At 43.7% G+C, this 25,728-nt stretch overlaps 1 protein-coding gene across 1 annotated transcript; it reads right to left on the bottom strand.

The window, feature by feature from the left end:
• Positions 1–1,753: 1,753 nt before the first annotated feature.
• On the bottom strand, positions 1,754–19,856 carry LOC143985697 (peptidoglycan recognition protein 1-like). The gene is made up of 5 exons (XM_077484740.1): positions 19,723–19,856; positions 11,984–12,070; positions 8,360–8,558; positions 6,498–6,616; positions 1,754–4,321 (listed from the first exon to the last, which is right to left on the bottom strand). Exons 1-5 carry the CDS (start codon positions 19,811–19,813, stop codon positions 4,143–4,145), a joined length of 675 nt encoding a protein of 224 aa, XP_077340866.1. The 5' UTR covers positions 19,814–19,856; the 3' UTR covers positions 1,754–4,142.
• Between the last annotated feature and the right edge of the window lie 5,872 nt (positions 19,857–25,728).

Below are 25,728 nucleotides of genomic sequence, written 5' to 3'. Positions count from 1 at the left end.
GGAGTCCGCCGGGACACAGGACACTTTTAAAAGCCAGCAGCTAAAAATACTGCAGCTGCTGACTTTTAAAATAGTGACACTTACCTGTCCAGCGCGCCCGCGATGTCGGCACCCGAAGCCGATCTCTCGATCGTCTCTCGGGTGCTGCCGCCGCCATCTTGGGTATGGGAATCAGGAAGTGGAGCCTTTCGGCTTCATTTCCCGGTTCCCTACTGCGCGTGCGCGAGTCGCGCTGCTCAATAAGGATGGACCCGCTGCCTCTGGGATCTGTGTGTTTCCCAGCAAGCAGCGGGGGACTTTCGGAAAGGGGCGTAATCTACGCCCCTTTCCGCAGAGAGCTATCCCGGAAGTGGGTGCAGATACCTGTACTGAACAGGTATCTGCACCCCCCTCCCCCCTGAAAGGTGCCAATTGTGGCGCCGGAGGGGGGGAGGGTTCCGATGAGCGGAAGGTCCACTTTAGGGTGGACCTCCGCTTTAAACAAAAAATTTGGAATGAATGTAGCACTACCCCTGCAAGGGCTGCTGGTAACTGGCTCCCCTATTTCTGCATAGCCAGGCAACACGCATTTTGTACATACAACTGGACACAAGAAATCAGTCCCTGGCTTGTTTTGGTTGTTTTTATTAGGAATAGCGACTTGTACGGGGCAGGGGGAGGTTATGGGATGCCCAACTTGACTCAAACAGATAGGGACAACTTCCTTCCTATGTACAGAGAAAAGGTCCTGGACTGTTCTCCTTTCTAGACATAATCAGTCTTTAAAGAGGAAGTGAACCCTGATGGGTTTACTTCCTCTTTGATTCCCTGCAAAGGTAAAGCATAATGGACTACTATGCATCGCATAGTAGTCCATTATGTGTCACTTACCTGACACAGGAGCCAGCGAAGTCACCTCTGTCCCCTTTAGTCCGGCGCATCCATCTTCTCGGTGGGTCTCGCTGCTCCGCCGCTGTCATTCGACAAAGCCACGATGACATCACTCCCGCGCCGTAGACAGCGGTGCGCGTCTTTCGGCAAATATCTCCTAAACCGTGCAGGTTTAGGAGATATTTCTTGGACCTACAGGTAAGCCTTAATCTAGGCTTACCTGTAGGTCAAAGTGGTTTGTAAGGGTTTACAACCACTTTAAGGATCAGAAGCAAAAGTCCCCTTTGGAAGATATCACAAAATATTGCAAAACCACATGCAGGGATATCGCCTCTCCTCTGTAGAACTGCTTTCAGCTCCACTGCTTGCAGGGACCACCAACGCTTCTGGATGCTTGTCTACCAGACCTCAGAACTGCTCTGAAGATCTCCCTGGGCAAGGGATAGAAGGGTTAGGCACAGCGCTGTCCTTCTGAAAGCTACTTGCCACATGTGGAAGTCTCTCCCATTGTGAATCTTTGGGTGTGCTGATGTACTCACGCTGTCCTCTGTGCTTCCTGCTGCTCTTTAGGCAAGATTCTTTCTCAAACCATTCTTCGGAAAGGATCATCGGAAGCCAGCCTAAGCCTAGCCTGAAAACAGAGTCCCCCCCCCAGACCCAGGGTTCCCTCCAAGGCCACCGACAGACTCCTAGGCACTCCATCTTCCACCTGACTCTCTTTCTAGAATGGCCCCACCATATTTAACCACTTGCCTACTGTCGCACTTTGAATGACAATTGTGCGGTCATGCAACACTGTACCCATATGACATTTTTACAATTTTTTTTTTCATCATCACCACTTTTTTTATTTTTTGTTAAGCAAATGAAAAAAGACCATACATTTTGATAGAAAAAAGGTTTTTATTTAATATAATTTTGCAAACAGGTAATTTTTCTCCTTCACTGATGTGCGTTGATGGGCACTAATAGGCTGCACAGATGGGCACTGATAGGGTCCACTGATAGGCGGAACTGATGGGCACTGATAAGGAGATGCTGGTAGGCATCGTTGATTGGCACTGATATGTGGCACTGATTTACAGCACTGATGGGCACTGATATGTTGCACTAATGGGCACTGATGAGGCAGCACTGGTGGTCACTGAAGAGACTGCACTGATATGTGGCACTGATGGGCACTAATAGGCAACACTGAAGGACACTAATAGTCGAGCAGGCACTGATTAGCATCATTGATTGGCACTGATAGACAGCATTGATGGGCACTGTTGGGGCTGCACTGATAATCAGGACAGTGATGATCAGTGCCCTAATTATCAGTGCAGATGTCCCCTTCACCACTAGCCGGTTGCCAGCCCTGTCTTCTCCTCCTGCTGTGACAGTGTGTGAGGAAAGGAATGCCGATTACCGGCAAGTGTGTTTACATCGTGATCAGCTGTAATTTAACATAGCTGATCACGTTCTAAAGAGCTGTGATTGGCTCTTTACCCCGATCTGTGATCAGTTGTCTCTGAAGGACACGGGTGCTTGCCGCAGGAGGCGCGCAGAGGATGCAATCACATGAGGGCATCATATGATGCCATCCCAGAACTGGCTGACTGCGCTGTAGCAGTAATTTTGATATAGCATCATCGGCAAGTGGTTAAGGGCTGGTCCATCCACCCTGCCAGGACATTTTGCCTGAGGATTGGTCAGACTCCCTCAAGTATGTAGATTAGGACCTCCTGTCCTCCTCCCACTAACTTCCAGAAACTTCTACAAGCTTACAGATGCGGGGGGGGGGGGGGGGAGGTACCAGAGACCTGCATCTGTGAAGCCATCCAGCCTGACCTGCAGTGACCCGACCCAATTTCAGACTCACATAACTTGCATTAGTCATAAGCTTAAATTTGCCTACACTAACACTAGCAGCACACTGGAGGGTGCTACATGAAATTTTAATAGTGTATAACCAGCTTTATAGATTTCTCAGCTCTGTTCTGTCTTCAGATCAGCAGCCCCTACTGGTACAGGAGCAAACATCATCCCTCTCCCGTGCCCCGCACATGTGCAGTGCGCTCTCCTTTTGCTGTAGATGAGTCAGGAGAGACAGCGCACTGCCCATGTGAGAAGCATGGCACTTACTCATGTACTGATAGAGGCCGCTTGTCCTACTGGCTTATCTGTCTTAAGCCCCGTACACACGATTGGATTTTCCGACAGGAAATGTTGGATGTGAGCTTGTTGGCGGTAAGTCCGACCGTGTGTATGCTCTATTGGACAATTGTTGTCGGACAAATGTTGGCTAGCATGTTATAAAATTTTCCGTCAACAAATGTGTGTTGTCGGACTTTCCGATTGTGTGTACACAAGTTCGTCAGACAAAAGTCCAACGTACAAACACGCATGCTCGGAATCAAGGACGAGCCAGAAGCGATCAGTCTTGTAAAACTAGCGTTCGTAATGGAGATATCACATACGTCTGGTACGTCAATATGTTTGTAATTGTTGCCCAACATTTGTGTGACCGTGTGTATGCAAGACAAGTTTGAGCCAAAACCTTTGAACAAAATTTCACGGTTTTGTTGTCAGAAAGTCTGATCGTGTGTACGTGGCATAAGAAAGAACACAGGCGGGAGCTCGGAAAACTGTTAGGCCCCATTCACACAGGCCAGATCCGGTTTTGCTCAGCAGGAGATCCCCTGTTGAGCTGAACGGACAGGTCCATGTCCACTCTCGCTTATGCAAAGAGGACATGGACACAGCCTGCTCTGCTGTATGGGCAACTGGATGTAAACAGGCCGGCTGTCCATTTACACCCGACTGCCCTCCAATCCATTTCGGCCAGATGGAGGGGAACGGATCTCCCCTTTTTTTTTGCCATCTCAGATCAGACTCGGAGGTAGCCTAGCCGGGTGTAAATGGGCACAGGTCCATTTACATCCAACTGCCTATAAAGGAGAATGGAGGGTCCAATCGGGTCGGGCTGAGAAACGGAAAGTCGGACCCAGTCGGACCTCTCGTGTGAAAGGGGCCTTAGGAGGTTTTGGGGCAGGCATCAGTTGCAGGATAATGGCTTACAGGTATGGAAATGATTTTAAGGCATATTTTTAATGTTGATTCATTTAAGATTATGGAATGGTAATCATGGTAATCATGGACTGTATAGGATATTTTTTGATAAATACATCAAAATTTCAACTCTTGTTTTCCTCATTGCCTCTATGGAAAGAACTAAGAAGATATTGAACCCCCCCTCCCCGAGTGAAAGGAAATATTATCGATCCACCTCAAGCTTTAAAGTGGGGCCATCCAGTAATGAGGTTGTAGAGTTGATTTCCGGGACAGCTTGTGCTCATCACGTTTCGGTGTCCCTTCAAGACATAATTGCTTTTGATGAAGTTCTTGGCCACCCCACAAGCAATAAGCTGTTTGGCTGCATTCAGGGCTGCATTGTTGGGAACACGATCTGTATTGGGTAGACAAAGAAAGTAATCGGTGTTTAACCACTTCAATACCGGGCACTTTCACCCCCTTCCTGCCCAGGCCTAATTTTCAGCTTTCAGCGCTGTTACAATTTGAATGACAATTGCGCAGACATGCAACACCGTACCCATATGGAATTTTTATCATTTTTTCACACAAATAGAGGTTTCTTTTGGTGATATTTAGGCTAGGTTTCCACTAGTGCAACTTTTCATGTGATTTGGGACTATAAAGTCACATGACAAGTCGTACCCCATGATTTCCAATGAGTACCGTTTATATCTGTGTGACTTCAAGAAGCAGAGACTTCAAAGTAGTCCCTGCACTACTTTGGTCCCACTTTGATGCGACTTGAGGTCCATAGACAGGCATTGCTTCAAGTCGCGGCAAAAAAATCATGGCAAAATTACGCAATAGTGGAAACATAGCATAAACCTCCACTGGGTTTTTATTTTTTGCTAGATAAATAAAAAAAACATAGAAAAAAAAACCAAGTTTTTCTTTGTTTCTGTTAGATTATTTATTTGGAAAGTTTTATTTCTTCATAGATTTAGGCCAAAATGTATCCTGCTACATTTGTTTTGTGAAAATAACCCAAATCAGTGTATATTATTTAGTCTGTAGAAAAGTTATAGAGTCCACAAACTATGGAATATACGGTATATCATAAATTGATAAATTCTGATGTACTCATTTCTTGAGGTCCATAAAATGCCAGGACAGTACAAATACCCCCCAAATTACCCCTTTTTTGCAAAGTAGACTTTCCGAGGTATTTAGTACGAGTTATGGAGAGTTTTTTGAAGTTGTAATTTTTTGTCACAATTTTTTGGAAAAAAAAAATTTTTTTTCCACATTTTTTTAATGTTTTGCATACTGTCACCAGTGATGGTGATCGGGGCACTAACTGGTGACAGTATGTAAAAAAAAAAAAATTTATAAAAAAACTTAAAAAAATTGTTTTCTTACTTTGTTTACATTTTTTTTTTAACACACTGTGACTAGAGTAATACAGCATTACCATGGCAATGCTGTACTACTCTGGGGAAGTAATCAGGATTTTTATTTATTTTTATGCATAATGATTGCTTATAGCAGTGAATGTCACCGGTATAAGCAACCATTTTTACTGAATGAAACTGATTCATTCCGTGTGTATTGTTGTGATTAGCTGTGACTGGCCACAGCTAATCACATCTACAGATGGGCTGTGATTGGCCCTCTCTGTACCATGTGATCACTTTGACCGATCACAGCTAGCAACTAAATTCTACACAATGGATGGCATGAAAGAAGCCATCTATTGTTTACAAGTGTCATGTGATCTGCTGTGACTGGTACCTGCAGCGGGCTGGTACACAGCCGGAGATGTTAAAGTGGGGTGCCCCTAAAAAAATAAAAATTTTTTTTAAAAAATAAAAGTCAGCAGCTATAAATACTGCAGCTGCTGACTTTTAATAATCGGACACTTACCTGTCCCAGGGTCCAGCAATGCGGGGGAACGAAGCCCCCCCTCGTTCCCCCGCTCCGCTCGCGGCGCCGTCATTCGTACTGTGGGCACCCGGCTGTGAACACAGCCGGGCACCCACTGCGAATACGCCCGAGTGGCGCAGGGCGTCGTCATACGCCGCACAGTCATCTGGGACACGTGAGAGGTCCCAGATGACTGTGCAGCGCAAGGGGAAGTGATGTCACCAGCCCGGGCAAGGAAGAAGGCAGACTACAAGGCACCCCCTAGCAACAGGTATTTAGAGGTGAGTAAACAATTATTTTTTTTCCAATTTTTTTTTTTTTTTTTTAAGAATTTTAAACACTTTTTTATTTTTTGGTGGCAACACCCCTTTAAGTGCGAGGTGCATTCTGGGAGGAAATCATTTGACGTCCACCCTGAACAACGAATGTCCCACCCAGCCTTCATTTGACAATAGGCTGAGCGGGAAGTCGTTAATGAATAAATTAACAACTTTTGTAGCAAAAGGAAAATAAGATGATTTCTATAAACAAACTGGTGTTGGATGGAGCTAATGAGCACAGGAGATAATCAAACGATACAGTAATAATTAATTGTGCATGTGCGAATGTTGAAGACATCTGCACAGCAAATATTTTTTATACATAGACCCCTTAGTCTATTCACCTAGAGGGTTTGACCCACTTACTAGTGAAGGACCCAAAGAAGGCGATACCGATAGAGAAGGGGTTAGCAGGTGTAGCATGAGCACCAATAGTTGTCCAACCACGACCTTCATACACAACGCCATCTTCACCAATAAGGAAGCTGTGAATGCAATATTGGAAGATGAATGCCAGAATCTGAATATTGTGCTTCTGTGCAACAAAATCTAACAAAATTAAAGTATATTCAAGTTGCTTAGACTTTTTTGAGCTAAAAGAACGTGTCCTTTTTTTCCCTAGTAGGGTAACAATTTACCATCTGCTTCTGCTGATAACAGGTACATTGTCCTGTATTCCCTTTAACTTCTCTTCCCGAAAGTGCTGATGTATTGGTGTACCGTTACACCATCTGCTGGAAGGTAGTTAGCACTGAGGCTATTTAGCCACTGGATTGCTTTTACAAGCAGTGGGACCCACCGCCTTCTGTGGCTTTACAGGGATTGGTTTTGCCTCGGTCTCACAATGATCTCCCTCCCCTAGCCGGTGGTTGTGTTCCCGGGCTCCGGCATAACTCCCAACCTTTTTTGAGATGGTAATGAGGGACACCTATCAGCAAAAGTATGCAGGCATAGGACACACCCCTTGCCACGCCCCTTTAAAAGAGAATTGTGCAAAAAAACAAGATTGGTTAAACCCACAAGTGCTTTTTTTTTACCACTACTATTCATTTATATTGGCTTTTGGAATTTAAAAATGTAGCAATTTATAAATCAGATGAAAGGTTTAGCACTTTTGATAGATAAAGTGTATTTTATATAAAACTATATAGATCAGACCAAAATGAGGAGGAATGAGCGACAGAGGGACATTGCTCCTAATCAGGGACAGTGCCTCGAAATTGGATAGTTGGTAGCTATGGGCTCCGGTAAGAGCAGTAGAGCCTGAGAACCACGGGAGGAGAGGGGGTCACTGGCAGGAGGAGATGGAAACACCGCACTGCTGGCTCTGTAAAAGTAATTAGCAGCTATTGAGCTACCACATCACTTTTACTTTCAAGCTGGGAGTTGGCTAAACAAATACCCACACAAGCTGACAGCTGCTACTGCATCCATCAGCTTGTGATTGAAGGGTCACTCTTTGGACGCACGTAGTGTGTCCAAAGAGCCAAACTTGGTAAATAAGCTCTGCCTGAAGCAAGATGGCTGCTAGAGTCGCATGGGGCGGTATCCCATTGGAAAGATTCCCTGTGACCCAGGAAACCATAGAGGTTCCATGTTCCTGACTTGATCTCCAACTACAGTGCTGCTGTGGAAAAGTGCCACCTTCAGTGGAGCAAGTGGAGTGTACTTGCCTATAAGCTGTCTGTAGAGGAACATCTGTTCTATGAGGGGTTCTGAAGACCATATCCTTTTCCTCCAATGAGAGCCTTCTGATGTCTCCTGGTGACACAGAGGCTCTCCTTTAATAAATTATGTAGAACTAGACATTTTCTTTTCCCCTTTCCTACTAATAGACAACATTCAAACTTAAAGAAGAACTTTAGGCAAAAAATTAAAAATGGCAGGGATTTTAATGCAGAAGAGACATGCTTGATCTCTTCTGCATTAAAGCTTACCTTCCTGACCGCCCTTGGACAGTAAGCAACGCACGCGCAACTCACTGTACAGATTAGACAGTATGGAATCTAACTGAACTCCCACACACGTGTGGGAGTGACGCCACCCCTGCCCAGCCAATGAAAACGGTCAAGACCCGAAAACCAGCCTTTTGAAGATATCAGCAGCCAGGCGGGGAGCTCCGGGACGTTGCATCTCTGGAGCCAAGGTGAACATAGTTGCATTTTTTTTTCTATTGTCTAATTCTGCTTTACTTGACAAGGCAAATGCATGTTTATTTTCTTCCTCACTTGTATCCGATGTCACACCATTTCTGGGTATTAATGTGATAGTTCTGTATGTTCCTGGCTTGGGCGCTGCACGTAGCTCTGGTGTTGCAGAAGGGCGCTTCAGTGTGGTGGATGATGACTTCCGGGACTGGAGTAGACAATTTTTTGCATGTCGGGGTCTTGCCTCCCCATTGTGCCCGGCTTATAACAGTTGGACAAACTGTGAACAATGATATGGCTATTAGAAATCTGATCTTTAAGAAGTTTGCAAAGGAAGGACAAATCATTGAGAATTTAGTTTTTCTTTTACTGCCTTTTTTACCAAAAAAAAAAAAAAAAAAGAGGCAAACACGATGCACATGTTTTTGTGCTTTTATCATTTCTTAAAGGGAATGTTGTTTTTCAGTAGGGATGAGCCAAACACCCCGATTCCCCCCCCCCCCCCCCGATTCGGTTTGCAGCGAACATGCAAAAAATTTGCACACACGAACACCATTAAAGTCTATGGGATACGAACATGAATAATCAAAAGTGCTAATTTTAAAGGCTAATATGCAAGTTATTGGCATAAAAAGTATTTGGGGACCTGGGTCCTGCCTCAGGGGACATGGATCAATGCAAAAAATTTTTTTTAAAAACGTCCGTTTCTTCAGGAGCAGTGATTTTAATAATGCTTAATGATGAAAAAATAAAAGTGTAATATTCCTTTAAATTTCATACCTGGGAGGTGTCTATAGTATGCCTGTAAACAGTCCCTGCACAAAATAATAAAGGAAAAAAAGTAATTTAAAAGTACTCGGGGCTAAAATCAATTGTCGGTCCTAATACACATAAAAGTCATTGAAAAAAAGCGGCATGGGATTCCCCCACAGTCCTTTACTAGGCCCTTTGGGTCGGGTATGAATATTAAGAGAAAACCCCAAACCAAAATGTAAAAAAAATAGCATGGGGGTCCCCCTCAAAATACATACCAGAGCCTTCAGGTCTGGTATGGATTTTAATGAGAACCCCGCGCCTTTTTTTTTTTTAAATGGTGCAGGGGTCCCCCAAAAATCCATACCAGACCCTTTTTTGAGCACGCAACATGGCAGGCTGCAGGAAAAGAGGGGGGAGGAAGCGCCCCCCCCCCCTGAACCGTATCAGGCCACATGCCTTCAACATGGGGAGGTGCTTTGGGGTAGCCCCCCCAAAACACCATGTCCTCATGTTGATGGGGACAAGGGCCTCATCCCCACAACCCTTGCCCGGTGGTTGTGGGGGTCTGTGGGTGGGGGGCCTTATCGGAATCTGGAAGCCCCCTTTAACAAAGGAACCCCCAGATCTTGACCTCTCCCCTGTGTGAAATGATAACGGGGTACAAATGTACCCCTACCATTTCACAAAAAAACTGTGAAAATGGTAAAAATGACATGACACAGCTTGGGACAAGTCCTTTATTAAAAAATAAAAAGTCCCACAAAGTCTTCTTTTTCTTCTCTTGCTCCGCTGATGGACCGAAAAAGAAGGGGAAAAAAAAAACGTGGGATACTATAGACACCCCCCAGGTACAAAATTTAAAGGAATATTTCAGTATTATTTCACTTATTGGAATTATTAAAATCACTGCTCCCGAAAAAACAACAGTTTTTAAAACTTTTTTGCATTGATACATGTTCCCTGGGGCAGGACCCGGGTCCCCAAACACTTTTTATGACAATACCATGCATATAAGCCTTAGTTTATTTCTCCAATAGACTTTTAAAGGGTGTTCTGCGGCTTTTGAATTTGCCACAAACACCCCAAATTGTTTGCTATCCGATGAACAGGCGAACATCCAACTTACATTCGATTTGAACATCGGGCTCATCCCTACTTTTCAGTAATTTATTAATCATATACATAAAAAATGCAGCTTACATTCAATAAAATTATCATTATGTGTTAATGTTTTAGATCCATATAATATACACTATATTGTCAAAAGTATTGCAACACCTGTCTTTACACACACATGAAATTTAATGGCATCCCAGTCTTAGTCCATAGGGTTCAATATTGAGTTGGCCCACCGTTTGCAGCTATAACAGCTTCAACTCTTCTGGGAAGGCCGTCCACAAGGTTTAGGAGTGTGTCTATGGAAATGTTTGACTATTCTTCCAGAAGCGCATTTGTGAGGTCAGGCACTGATTTTAGATGAGAAGGTCTGGCTCACAGTCTCCGCTCTAATTCATCACCCAAAGGTGTTCTATCGAGTTGAGGTCAGGACTCTGTGCAGGCCAGTTAAGTTTCCCCACCCCAAACTTGCTCATCCATGTCTTTATGAACCTCTCTAATTTCTCATCCTAGTGAGCACATGGGAAATCTGTTCAGCGGAGACAAACATAGAAACCCCACAAAAGTTCTAACCCTTCCCAATTCTAATACAAGTAGTGAGTTTTTTTTTCTTGTTGTTCTCCATGTCCCTTTTGGAGAGATTCTCCATATATCGGATCATGGTGATCATAATCATGGGGCAGCACAGTGGTGTAGTGGTTAGCACTCTCACCTAGCAGCAAGAAGGGTCACTGGTTCAAATCCCAACCACGAGACTACCTGCCTGGAGTTTGCATGTTCTCCCTGTGCCTGCGTGAGTTTACTCCGGTTTCCTCCCAAAATCCAAAGACATGCAGGTAGGTTAATTGGCTTCTGGCCAAAATTGGCCCTAGTATATGAATGGGGACCTTGGATTGTGGGCTCCTTGAGGATAGGGATCGACATGAGTGTGCAATGTATAGGGATATATCATAAATACATAAAGCATGAAACAAAAAACTAGAAAGTCCACTTTTTATGTATAGCAGCGCATGCACACTTTTTTTCAGAATATGCGTAAGAGTTCAGTTCGGTGTTCAGAAGATAGGGTGCTTTATTCAGTCGACCTGCGTTTGTGATTGAAACCCAGCTTCCACCATACAAATCACCACTTGTGGTACCAAGGCCGACCCCCTATGGGAATGCACTCACCAAACGTATGAAACCAATAAGCCTTCAGAATGCCATTGCAGCTCTCTCCTTTTACCACCAGTTATCTCCTTTGTGGGAAACGGTGGACTTTCTAGTTTTTTGTTTCATGCTTTATGTATTTATGATATATTCTTGTCTTTTAAAGCAGCAGCTGTTTGAAAGATGACACATTAAGTTAATATTGTAATTAAACACCCAGGAGCGCAGAGCAGTGTGCTATAGGGGTCGGCGAGAATTTGTGTTTTTAGCACTACCTTTTTTATAATGTATAGGGATAATTGTAGACACTCACTCAGGTTGAACTGGATGGACTGGTGTCTTTATTCAACCTAACTAACTATGAAACTATAAGGGAAGTAATGGATGACCATAAGATTTTCCAATAGGTGCACAAACAGCAATAAAAACCTATCAAGGGTACTAACTTCCCATCCCTCTATTGAAAATGTCAAAGAATAAAACATAGTTTTGGCTTTTGAAAGACTTCAAAGATCGTTTGGTGGGAGTTGGGACATCAGCGGGAGTTCTACAAAGTCCGGTAGGTTCTATTCTATGTTTTTCCTATTTAGGTAAAAAAAAAATTACCAAGCAACAACAGGGTTTCAGGAAGCAAGACTCTCAGAACAGATTACTATATAAGAAAAAAAAATATTGAGCACTTACCCTGAGCATTCACAGCGGCACAGAGCACCAACAACAGGGCAGCAAAAAGAATCATGGTGATACCAGGACACGGAGATCCAATTATTTCTATCAGAAGAAAGGAATGTTCAAAAACAATAACTGATCCACAAGTGTAATATAGAGAATATTAAAGGGGACCCCCCTCCTCTGCTTTTATAGAAAATACACCTACCTCCATGATGCCTATTGTTCTTTTTTTGACCAATTCATGGTGCCTCTCTGCTACCAGTCCCCTTGCCCCTGCCACCATTTTGAAAATTCTTTCCTGGGCCAGCTCCCAATGTACTGTAGTCCTAAGGCACACGCGCAAGATGATCCCATGACATCATGAGGTTCATCTCATGCGCCGTTTGGCATTAAATTCATCTGTTTTTAGAAAAAGGGTTCCATCTAGCGCATGTGCAGTGCAGATCCATGCTAATGTGAATTTTAGTAAAATAAGGGAAAGGTTCTCTTTAAAATTTTGGGAAATAGTGACCCCGATCCCTAGAACAGTACTGGAATGTCATCTGAGAGTAAAGTAGATATTAGACCAGCTTTCCTCAATAGTTTCCCAGAAGATCCCTTGAAATAATTTTCAGATCTCAGGAGATCCTTTCTAAAACCAATTAATTGGGGGTCAGTAGGAAGAATGCCCTTTACATTGGTGACCAGTAGGAAGAATGCCCTTTACATTGGTGATCAGTGAGAAGAATGCCCTTTACATTGGTGATCAGTAGGAAGAATGCCCTTTACATTGGTGATCAGTGAGAAGAATGCCCTTTACATTGGTGATCAGTAGGAAGAATGCCCTTTACATTGGTGATCAGTGAGAAGAATGCCCTTTCCATTGATAATCAGTAGGAAGAATGCCCTTTACTTTTGTGATCAGTGGGAAGAATGCCCTTTACATTGATGATCAGTAGGAAGAATGCCCTTTACATTGGTGATTAGTGGGAAGAATGCCCTTTACATTGGTGATCAGTGGGAAGAATGCCCTTTACTTTGGTGATCAGTGGGAAGAATGCCCTTTCCATTGATAATCAGTAGGAAGAATGCCCTTTACTTTTGTGATCAGTGGGAAGAATGCCCTTTACATTGGTGATCAGTGGGAAGAATGTCCTTTACATTGGTGATCAGTGGGAAGAATGTCCTTTACTTTGGTGGTCAGTGGATAGAATGAATGAATGAAATATTTTGTATAGCGCACAATGCGAACTGAATCGCCTCTAGAATGCTCCTTACATTGGTGCCTAATGGGAAGAATGTCCCTCATGTTGATGTCTAGTGGGATCAATGCTCCTGACATTGGTTGTCAGTGGAAAGAATACTCTTTACATTGGGGTCAGTGGAAAGAATACTCTTTACATTGGGGTCAGTGGGAAGAATACTCTTTACATTGATGTCTAATGGGAAAAATTTGAATTAGAACTCTCACCTCCACTCCTTAGTTATAATAATAATCAAGTATAAGTAAATGGCCCCCTGGTGGTCTAATTATTAGACCACCAGGGGGCCATTTACTTATACTTTATTATTATAACTAAGGAGTGGAGGTGGGAGTTCTGAGAGCCCAGATTGGGATTCCATTCATTGTTCTTTTTTGCTTATGGGAACGAGTTTCAGTGCCCTTTGTGTGGTTTATGCTACTAAGAGACTTACTTATGTGGATTTATGAAATGGTGCATACTTTCCTCAATATTTTGGACTATTATTATTGTTTTCATTCCGTTCTATTTTATCAGCACTTATCACTTTATGATTGTTACATTGTTTTATACACAACTTTATACCCATTATCCCAGAGTATTTCTTTGTATTTTTAAACTCTTTCCATCCTTTCCAAGTATTTCAAACATTTTCTATTCTATCTTCTTCATAATCACACAATTCTTCCATATTATATATATATGTAAATCCTACAATTTGAACCCATTCTCTTAGCGTTGTGCTTTCCGCTGCTTGCCAATGTTTTGGGATCAGGTGTTTTGCTGCATTTTTATGAATGAGAATTTTAAAACAAAGTATTTTATATTTTGTATAATGTAAAGTTAATAAAATTTAAATAAAATAAAAAAATACCAGGGACATGGGTCTTTGCCTTCTCCTAGTAAAGGCACCTCCCAGTCTGCAGTAAAACACTGGCTAGGCACACAGTTAACCCTTTGATCACCCCCTGATGTTAACTCCTTCCCAGCCAGTGCCATTAGTAGAGTAACAGTGCATATTGTTAGCAATGATCACTGTATTGGTGTCACTGGTCCCCAAAAAGTGTCAAAAGTGTCAGTTAGTGTCCAAATGGCCGCCGCAATATCGCAGTCCCTCTATAAGGCTTAATTCACACCTGTGCATTTTTAGTGCTTTTTGCATTTTGCAGATTTGCACTACAACCCATTTACCATGGTTTCCTATGGAACATGTTCTGTAGAGCAAATCTGCAAAATGCAAAAAGCACAAAAAATGCCATAGGTGTGAATCAAGCCTTAGTCACTGATCCCCACCATTACTAGTAAAAAACGTATAAATAAATAGAAATTAACCAATCAATATGCACTTATTAGGATTTTTTTTTTTTACCGTTATTATTATATTTCTTAAATTGTTTTCTTGGATATGTTTTATAGCAGAAAGTATAAAAATATAAATATAGATTTTTTGTTATAGCGCAAAAAATGGAAACCGCAGAAGTGATAAAATACCACCAAAATAGTTGACGGGAGTGAATGGAGCAGGTGGATGTAGGGGCCATAGGGCCCCAGGTGTATACTCTATTGGTCTGGGTGGATTTTCCACCCAGACTCCACAGTTATTTTGTTTTTGTTTCTGTTTATATGTTTTTAGGTTATGCTGACCGTAATGCTTGCCCTGATATATGGATAGCTTCGTTTTCTGTTTTTGACTTCTCTAATTGGTGGAAAGTTGGCTTTGACCACCTTCTGATAATGCTCTATCTTAATGTGTGTAGGAGTGGCTCCCTGGGCACTGGACTCTGGCATGGGGTACAAAGCCTCATTGGTAGGGTCTATAGAATAGCGTGCCTATGCACCGGATAACATGGGTCTCCAGATTATCTCCCATAATGTGAGGGGCTTCAACTCACCTCAAAAGAGAAGGAAGGCTTTCCGCCAATATAAGCGTATGGGCGCAGATATTATACTTTTACAGGAGACCCACTTCTCCTCTACGTCTTGTCCTAAATTTTTTGACAAGTCGTATAAATTACACTACTATACCACCTTTGAGTCCAGAGCCAGGGGAGTTGCGATCTTTATTCATAATACTTTACAGTTTGAACCTTCCCATGTATATAAAGACCCACATAGTAGGTTCATTGTGCTACAAGGGTTGATACAGGGTAAGGCGGTGACTGTAGCTAATTTGTATGCTCCAAACTCTGCGCAAGGTACTTTTTATCAACAATTTCTACGAATCTTAGACAGATATATCTCCCCCCATTTGATTGTAGGGGGAGATTTTAATTTAGTGGCCAACCCTTCGTTAGACCGCAGTAAACCAACTCACTGTGCTAAAGCCTTCCCGAAGTTACTTAGTCGATCGTTAGATAGATTGCAACTTATCGATACATGGAGGGCACTGAATATTGGTACCAGGGAATATACTCATTATTCCCACCCCCACGATAGCTACGCTAGATTAGATTACATATACACTTCCCCCATATTACTGGCTAACTCGGCTCTCGCATCTATACATCCATGTCCCTGGTCTGATCACCAGGTGGTTTCATTTCACACCTCCCACATTGGCCTTTCCCCTACTACGGCCTCCTGGAGGCTGAATGACTCATTATTGACGGACCCAGAGATTTACACTCGCGTTGTGGGCATCCTAGAGGATTACTTCCACATTAATGACACAGAGGATATCTCCCCTCAAATACTTTGGACGGCTCATAAAGCAGTCCTTCGGGGCCACCTGATTGAAATCGCAGTCACCAAAAAAAGGCAGAGAGGTGAGTAGATCCGTTCCCTTACCCGTGAATTACAAAAATTATATCAATCCCACTCAGTTTCACATTCGCTAGACACCATGCAGTTAATCAACCAAAAGAGGGCCGAGTTAGACACGATTCTATCGGATCATACTGAGAAGGCATTGCGTTGGTCTAAAGCTAAATTCCTTTTGCATAGTAATACGGCCTCTAGTATGTTCTCTCGCAAACTTCATCAGTCCTTACAACCTTCCCATGTTTATAAATTAAGAAATGATTCAGGTCACATAGTCACTCACCCCACAGAAGTACTTCAAATTTTCAAAACATTTTACCAGAAGTTGTTATCCCCTCCTTCCCAACCTGTCACCCCAGATATTGACCAGTGGTTGGATTCTGTGAGCCTTCCATCCCTATCGGATTCACAACTTCAGGCCCTGAATGCCCCCTTCTCCGAACAAGAGGTTATAACCACTATGAAAACCCTTAAATCCTCCACGGCCCCAGGCCCGGACGGTTACACCTCATTATATTACAAAAAATTTTCCCAGATCCTGGCCCCTAAATTGACGAAAATTTTTAACCAGATTTTGCAAGGTCATACTCTCCCGGATGAAATTCTACACGCCAATATGACGTTGATCCCCAAACCGAATAAGGATCACACCATGCCCCAAAATTATAGGCCCATTTCAGTATTAAATAACGATATCAAAATTTTAGGAAAATTGTTAGCAAATAGACTAGCCCCTATCATTTGTACCCTGGTCGGCCCGGAACAAACGGGATTTATCCCCAACAGGCAAATCACGGACAACATTAGATTGGCCTTGAATGTTATACAGGACGCCAACCTTTATTCCCAGAAAGTCTTGATCCTGGGATTGGATATACATAAAGCGTTTGATAGCGTTTTATGGCCTTACCTTGACAAAGTTTTATCCAAATTTGGGTTTACGGGTGCTTTTGTGCACGGATTTAAAGCTCTATATCAGAACCCTCAAACTAGAGTAAAAATCCCGGGCTGTTCCTCTGATCTCTTCCCGTTGGGCAGGGGCACCAGGCAGGGTTGTCCCCTGTCCCCATTAGTTTTTGCCCTGGCCTTAGAACCCCTAGCCAGGGCACTTATTGCTAACCCGAATATAGGTGGGTACTTGAAGGGAGAAGGGGAATACAAGCTTAGTCTCTATGCGGACGATGTCCTCCTGTTCTTACCCAATCCTTTAATTTCATTACCCAACCTTATTGAAAACCTCAATTCCTTTCAGAAGCTTTCAGGATTGGCAGTGAACCTAGCTAAATGTTCGGCCCTCCCTATTAATTTCACCCCCCCCACCCCCGAAATCTTACATCTCCAAAACACATTTGGTCTCCTAGTATCTAAGCATACATTGAATTATCTCGGGATTCACCTTGCCACTACTCTATCAGACACCTATAATGCTAATTTTCCGGTGGCCTTTTCTGCAGTTAGGAGATGGCTGAAACTGTGGTCCACATATCATATCCCCTTGATGGGTAGGGTGGTCGCTGTTAAAATGTCTATTTTGCCCAAATTACTTAATTTTTTTAGAGCCCTTCCCTTGTATGTCCCACGCCGAGCCCTTACGTTGTTGCAACGAGACATTAATGCCTTTATATGGCAGAATAAGAGACCCAGGTTTGGGAAGCTCCTGTTGCATCGACCCCTGCCCCAGGGTGGACTGGGTTTACCGGATATTTGGTTATATTACCTGGCAGCGAGGTTGGCCCAAACGGCTCAATGGCACGCCCCTAATCTTGGGGTGCCATGGTTGATCTTTGAAACCCAGTCCATACGCCCGTATTTTCTCCCGGGTATCTTGTGGCAGGGGGAGATGAGACCGGGGGTCCTAGCCCCCCTAAACACTATTGTCAGCCGCTCCCTTTTTCTGTGGTCACTATATCACTCTAAATTTAGATTACGCCCAAGCAGACCCCGGTTGGCCTCCTTACTAGGGGATAAGAGGTTTCCCCTGGCATTTGAGTCCCCCAGCTCTTTTAGCTGGTGGGTTCAAAAATCGTTGGTCACCCTGCGAGCTCTCTGCAATGATAGCTTACGCTTTACCTCCTTCTCGCAGCTCCAAAGGAGTCACGAGATTCTGAGGGGGGAGTTCTTTAAATATCTACAAATTCGCCATTTCTTTCAAACACACTATAGCGTAGCTAGAGACCACTCTAATATGCAATTTGAATCTCTATGCTATCGACACTCTAGAGACAGAGGCACTATTTCTACCATATACAAACACCTAATAGAAGCTCAGTTACCTGAGAAATCTAGAGCCATGGGATTGTGGGAAGCGGATCTGTCCACCGAATTCTCCCTGGAGGAGTGGCAGGACATGCTCCTGAATATGCATAGATGTTCCCGTTCCATGGCGATCAAGGACACCGTAGTGAAATTACACACACGATGGTACCTCACCCCGGTGAGGGTCCATAAGTTTTATCCTTCGGTCCCCGACAGGTGCTTTAGGGGCTGTCCTGAGTCTGGCACATTGCTCCATACATTTTGGAGCTGTCCCCTACTTCAACCTGTCTGGGATCAAGCCTCGACCTTGGTTGCCACCATCATAGGGGCTAACGTTGAATTGACAGCTACACACTGTCTACTATTTGCCTCACTCCCGGGGACTACCCGATCCTCCCAGAGGTTAATTAATACATTGTTCAGTGCCATTCAATGGGCGGTGGCGCTGCATTGGCGCTCACCCTCGATTCCCTGGTCTCAGGTTCTTCGGAGGATGGAGTCTATCTATCTATCTATCCGTCTTATGGAACGGATCCATACACTCCTGGACTCTATGCACATACACACCGCCAAGTGGGCCAAATGGCCGATCGGCTCGGGGTCTGAGGGGATGGTACTTCCTCCCCTCCTTCCTCGGGAGGATCTCTAAATGTAAGCTGGTCCTGAACCCCGTTCCCGGGGCATGACAGTCTCCCGGACCCTGACCTGGTTATCTAGTCCACCAAATCTCTACACATCCTCCATCATTCGAAATTGGGCGAATACTAGCCGCTACAGGGCTGAAGTATAAGAATGTTGGATTTTTTTTTCTTTGCTACGGTCAGTTGTTATTATTTTAAAATTTAGTTTGTTATTATGTCAACCTACACAGTTACCTTGGATGCCTTGGTACAGTACTTCTAGAGCTGTTAAGCACAGTCTCACTGCTGGAAATGTATGATAGACCAAAATTTATAGTGCTTTTTTTTGTTTTCTCTTGATACTGTCTTGCTTTACTACGTCTGAGCTTTATTGTAACGTTGTACAACGCTACTGCAAGTCGTATATATGTGCATTACTGTGTATTTTGTTTCTCACCTAATAAAAAACGTTTGTATTAAAAAAAAAAAAAATACCACCAAAATAAAGCTCTATTTGTTGGAAAAGGGGACATCAATTTTATTTGGGTACAGCGTTGCTCGACCACGCAATTGTCAGTTAGACAAACGCAGTGCCGTATTGCAAAAAATGGCCTGGTCATGAAGGGGGGGGGGGGTAATCTTCCAGAACTGAAGTGGTTAAAATAACATAGCAGTGATTAAAAAAATGGCATGTAAATATACTGTATACTATAAAAATATTTATATATTATAAAAGAGCCTTTTAAAATCAAAATGACAAAATCATAATTAAATACTAAGATCAGATTAGGCTAGAAACTGATAAAAAAAAATGAAATAAAATATCAAATTATTGACATTGTAACCAGGAATAACAATAAATTAAGTTACATTAAATTAAAATACATTGGATTACCTGTGAATAATGTAACTTGGAGCTGTAACAGAAAGGATCCGGCCGTGATATGAGAATTGAAGTGATGTAAAGGGAAGTTCTCTGTGAACATTTATAGTGGGACGAGAGAAACCAACCTGAAAGTGTTCAAGGTAAATGCGTTTATGATGAGGAAGAAGGAAGAGGAACGTAATTGTTTAAAGGGGCACAGAGGAGAGGGGATGTAGAGAAAATATTTGTTAAAACGTACCTAAAACTAACAAATAAAATGTAATATAGTGCAGCTTACCAGTCCTTATATGTACTGGCCGCATTAGTTTCCTGTTTTTTTATAGCTTTTTTCTCCTTTATTTTTTAGCTTGTGACCTTGCCAATGGCTCATTTCCCATTCTAGGGTGATAACACTCAGTTACTGCACTGTGTATGTAGAGGAGGAACATTGTCACGCAAGACTGCTCACCTGATCTCTACTACATACATCTCCCACTCTCCTCACTACATACAGGGGTCTGGCTTTGTAGTTCAGATAGTTGGGGTTTAGAATATATTTTAACTACTTCCTACCTGGGCTATAGCTGAAAGACAGCTATAGTTTGCTGGAAGGGTATCCATTGACATCTTCCCGTGATCACGCTGCCCACGCGCCCCCTGCATATTTAGTAGAAGAAAAAAGAGTAAAGGAGCGCTCGGTATCCAATGAGGTAAGTATATTTGTATTCTATTTGGAGTTTCAGCAATACAAAAATGCTATTGTGTTTCGGGGGACTAAATACTCCCCCTTCATCAGGGCTGCTAGTAGAAATGATTGTGGAAGGGCCCTGTTGGAGGGTGCCTTTGGCACATGAATCTGGACTGTTAGATGTGCACCGTGCTGGCTGTGCATTCAGAGGCAGCAAACCGTGCACCCCCGTGTGGCCCTTTACCACGTGATAAGCTTTCATCCACTGACAGCTGATCACAGGATATCAACATAAGCTGCTTATTAACTTTTTTTTCCTCGTGCTGACAGTGTGAGCAGCGAAGAAGAAAGGCATTAACCAGCTTATGTTAAGGGACATCGCCACTGATAATCAGGGTACCGATTATCAGTGTCTTGATTATCTGTGACGTCCCACCATTGCCCAAATCAGTGCCCATCAGTGCCTCCTCATCAGTGTTACCTATCAGTGCTGCCTATCAGTGCTACCTCTCAGGCAGCACTGATGGGCACTGATAGGCTACACTGGGAGGCACCGATGGGCACTGAGAGGTGGCACCGATAGGCAGCACTGATGGGCACTGAGAGGTGGCACTGATAGGCAGCATTGATGGGCACTATCAGTGCCACCTCTCAGTGCTGCCTATCAGTGCCACCTCTCAGTGCCCATCAGTGCCGCCTATCAGTGCCCATCAGTGTAGCCTATCAGTGCACATCAGTGTAGCCTATCAGTGCACATCAGTGAAGGAGAAAAATGACCTGTTTGCAAAATGTTTATAAGAAACTATGAAAACTTTTTTTTTCAAAATTGTTGGTCTTTTAAATTTAAAGTAAAAATCCCAGCAGTATAAACAACACTTTCTTACCCTTCTCTGCCCCATTGGGCGCAAATTGCTGATGATCCGATAGCTGCTATATTGATAGGAGTCGGAGGCTCGACACTAGGACCAAGTAAACACTCCATGCTTTTTCACTACAGAAGAATATGGGAACTAGCGTTAACTAAATTGAATGTAATGTCACCAAATGACTATACCCCACTTTGGCATAACAAACAATTACCAGAACTTCAAAAAATTCAGAGTGTTATGCTATGGGTCTCAAGGGGAATATACTACATGCATTACCTGATTCGCGGTGGAACTGTCAAAACGTTCCAAACACTGCAGGAGGAATTTGGTGTTCCCGGCAATATGCTATTCCAGTGCCTTCAGGTTCAGCACGCACTTAGAGCACAGTTTCCGTACTCACCGCCACAGCCTGCTCCCAACCCTATTATTGCAATAGTGAAGGATACAGACTCCAAAAAGCTTATTTCATGCTTCTATGGTATGCTCACGGCTCCCGTCTCGGCGAGGCTGGCGTATGCTTTAAAGTCTCGTTGGGAGGGCGATGTAGGAGAGCTGACAGATGAGGAATGGGAGGAGGCTCTGGAAACGTGCAAGATGGTGTCCCCCAGACTCTAAGATAGGCTATCTCAAATTTACATAGTTCATAGGGCATACCTTACCCCCCTCAGGACCGCCAAGTATAATACAAACCAATCTGTGCTATGCCCGGTATGTACCCTTGAGACGGGGACTTTTTTCCACCTTATCTGGTCTTGCCCTAAACTTCAGGAACTTTGGAAACAAATAGTGTCCTTTCTACATGACGTCATGGGTTCACCCTTGGCTCTTGACCCCAAACCCTGTCTCCTAGGGATATTTCCCGAAGTACTGGATACATTTACCAAAACTTTCTTACAAGAAACCTTGTTTTCCACTAGAAAAGTGATAGCTAGACAGTGGAGGAGATCCCTTCCACCCAAGGTAGAAGATTGGAAACGGGAAGTTAATCTAACGCTCCCATATAAAAAATTCATATATAAAAATAGGGGATGCCCAGCTAAATACAATAAAATCTGGGATAGGTGGTTGCAAGAGGCTGGCACATGTAATTAGGAACTTTGGAGTACTGTTGAAATGGATGAAATGTCTATGATGTAACTTTGCTCGGCTATGATACCTATTGTCTATTGCGATGAAGAAATATTTCTTTATGTACTGTTATGACTATGGTGAAGCACTTTTGGAATTTTCGGTGCTTTCTACTATGATTGTAATCTCTGCAATAATGTTCAATAAACAACACCTGTTTAATAAAAAAAATTAAAAATACCAGCAGTGATTAAATACCACCAAGAGAAAGCTCTATTTGTGTGAATTAAAAAAAAAAAGTGTGGCAGCGCTGAAAGCTGAAAATTGGCCCGGGCAGGAAGGGGGTGCCCTGTTGGCAAGTGGTTAAAGCCCATCTCTGGGTAGTTGTAGCACCCTTCCCTAAATCTCCCTTAGTCCTCTCCCATCCATTCACAATTTAAAAAAAACTGAACTCTCAAACGCCTTTTTTTTATCCTCCGTTAGGAGAATGTTGTAATTATTAGACATTTAGAAATGATATGCTGCTGCCTACTGGTTTGGACACCACTGCTAAAGAAAAATATATAATGTTTGGGGTTTCTAAGTAATTTTCTAGCAAAAAAATACTGATTTTAACTTGAAACCAAAAAGTGTCAGAAAAAAGTTTCGTCTTTAAGTGGTTAAACTGCCCTCATTTACAAACCGAAAATCATTCCTTTGATCTAAAGAACAAAACGTTACAATGTTTATAGTTAGCACTGAGAAATGTTGTGAAACTTGGCAGACTGCCTGTTTTTTTTTTTTTTTGACAGCTGTCGGCTTGAGCAGAGAACTCTGCATAGAACTGGGAAAATGCTTTGTTAAGATCGCGAGGTAGGGAAAACGTGATCTCGATTCTTAACGATTAATTGTGCAGCTTTACTTGACAGGTTACAGGTTTAGAGTTACGCAGGAAGTCTGGCACTAAAATGATTGCTCTTACTCTGATCTTTGTGGCGATTGTTGTTTTCATATGCGTGCTTGAGCCACGCGAGTGAACCCCTTTGCAAGTTAGCACAGGGGAACAGGGACGCTTTAATATTCTTTTTTGGGATGTATTTTATTTACAGATTTTTTAACACTCTACCTTTCTTTTTTTTATTTAACTTTATTGCTATCACAAGGGATGAACAACATCCCTTGTAATAGCATGGGCCATGACAGCTCCTGTTTATGGAAAGGTCTGCGGTCTATTAGACCCTAGATCTCTCCACAGGCCTCCAAAGCACATTATCAAACCAAGATTGGTTTGATCTGATGCTTTCACAAGCCAGTAATGGATGGTTTACCTCAGACCAAAACAATGAGTGAAGAAACCCTTGTTGCTTCTGGGTTTCTAACGTAACACAGTGGGAGGAACCTCCTCTCGATGTGTCCCAGGCAGGGCCGTAGATAAGGGGGTACCACCAGTCCTCCTGTACGGGACCCGCACAAGCAGGGGAGCCAAGGCAGAAGGGTGAATTGAATGTGGGCAGGGAGGGTGAGTGCTGCGGCAGCGGAGCAATTACTGGAACCGATCCCCTGTATGACTCTGAAGCAGCAGAAAGCTGGCTTCTTCTCCTCTCCCCCCCATTGGCTTTCAGCTGCTGCAGAACCATACAAATGATTGGTTTCAGTAATTGCCCCTCTTCTGTAAAACATAACGTTTTTCCCTGCTGCCCTGACCCCACGTGTGCCCCCCCCCCCCCCACCCCTGCAGAGCTACCAGCATCCCTCCTTTACTTCCTGCCGGCAGCTGCAAGCACACAATAGGATCCTTCACGAGTGAGAGTTAGGGAAGGGTCTGGTAAATATGTGATATTTACCAGCCCCTTCCTTTCCTGAGTGAATACAATGAGTGATCTGTACCAATCACTCGCTGTGTTTATTCATAACTGAAACATTGGCTGTATGGGGCTATGTGCCAGGTTGGCTGTATGGGGCCACGTGCCAGGTTGGCTGTATAGGGCCACATGCCAGGTTGGCTGTATGGGGCCATGTGCCAGGTTATCTGTATGGGGCCCCGTGGTTTCTAAAAGCAGCCCTGGAACCTGTCGCATCCTTACTGGGCCCCCCAATAGGACAGAAGAGCATCGTAAAGGTGGAGATGGCGGGAGGGGTGGACCCCATTCCACTCCCCGTAGAAGTGATAAAGTGGCTTTATAATCACTCTTATCACTTCTACATTATGAGAATCGCCGGCTGAACATTTTGGATACAGGTATCATGCCTGCAAGCTGCAGGTTTCATCCCAGTATAACTACTTCAATCCACCACCATTTATAAATTGCGAAGGGACCTGAAATGTTTGACTCTGGCAGTGGACAGGAAGTCTCCGGTACTGCTGCCGGAACATTGTGATCATTACTGTAAGGAGCCAATGCTCCATGGGACCCAGGCGGCACTATAAGAGGGGCGGCAACAGAGGTGCACTGCATGAAGACCTGAGGTACCCTCCCTCTAGCGTGCAGGCAGTTTCAACCTTGCATCATGCTCCGCTCTATTCCCCAGGCCCAGTCCCGCCCCACTACCCTTCCCAGCAGTACAACTTTTAAGGTTGGGGAACAGAGCAGAGCAGGGATGGGGAGCGAAGTGGAGTGGGGGGTGGATCAGCTCTCCCGCTCCCAGCTTCAATAGCAGGAACTCCCGCAGCCACAGTGCTGATGTTTCCGCATGTTGCATCACTGAGCCAGGATCAGAGCTTAGTTGGTCGGTGGCAGTGAAGAGGAAGTGGGGAGCTTTCATGGTGCTGCAGAATTCATATAACTGTGAGCTGAGCTGATTTTTTTTTGGCTCTTCTGCTCTTTTCTCTTCTGCTTTTCTCTTTTGCTGTAAGTGGTACTGTATGTCTCTGTTGTTGGAGGAGGGCATATCTCTTTTATGGAGGGGCCATATCTCTTTGCTGGAGGGGACACATCTCTTTGCTGGAGGGGGCACATCTCTTTGCTGGAGGGGGCAAGTCTCTTTGCTGGAGGGGGCATGTCTCTTTGCTGGAGGGGGCATGTCTCTTTGTTGGAGGGGGCATGTCTCACTCTTTGCTGGAGGGGGCATGTCTCACTCTTTGCTGGAGGCGGCATGTCTCACTCTTTGCTGGAGGCGGCATGTCTCACTCTTTGCTGGACTGGTCATGTCTCTTTGCTGGATTGGGCTGTCTCTTTGCTGGATTAGGCTGTCTCTTTACTATATGGGGATGTCTCTTTGCTTTATGAAAAAGTATTTTTGCTTTACGGAGATGTCTCTTGGCTGAATATACTGTATGGGGATGTCTCTGGTGTATTGGGTTGCCATTTTATTATTTGGGGATGTCTCTTTCTTTTTTGTTTTGGGGGGGGGGGGGGGGGCAGCATTTAATTCTTGAACCCAGGCAGCACATTGTCTTGGATATCACACACCATTTAGTAATGGAACAACTTT

This window comes from Lithobates pipiens, unplaced genomic scaffold (assembly GCF_037356315.1).
Source record: "Lithobates pipiens isolate NorthernLeopardFrog02 unplaced genomic scaffold, aLitPip1_a1.2 Scaffold_1, whole genome shotgun sequence".
In the NCBI taxonomy this organism is placed as follows: domain Eukaryota; kingdom Metazoa; phylum Chordata; class Amphibia; order Anura; family Ranidae; genus Lithobates; species Lithobates pipiens.
Note: the sequence above shows the minus strand (reverse complement) of the source record. Positions and strands in the feature narration are given on the sequence as shown.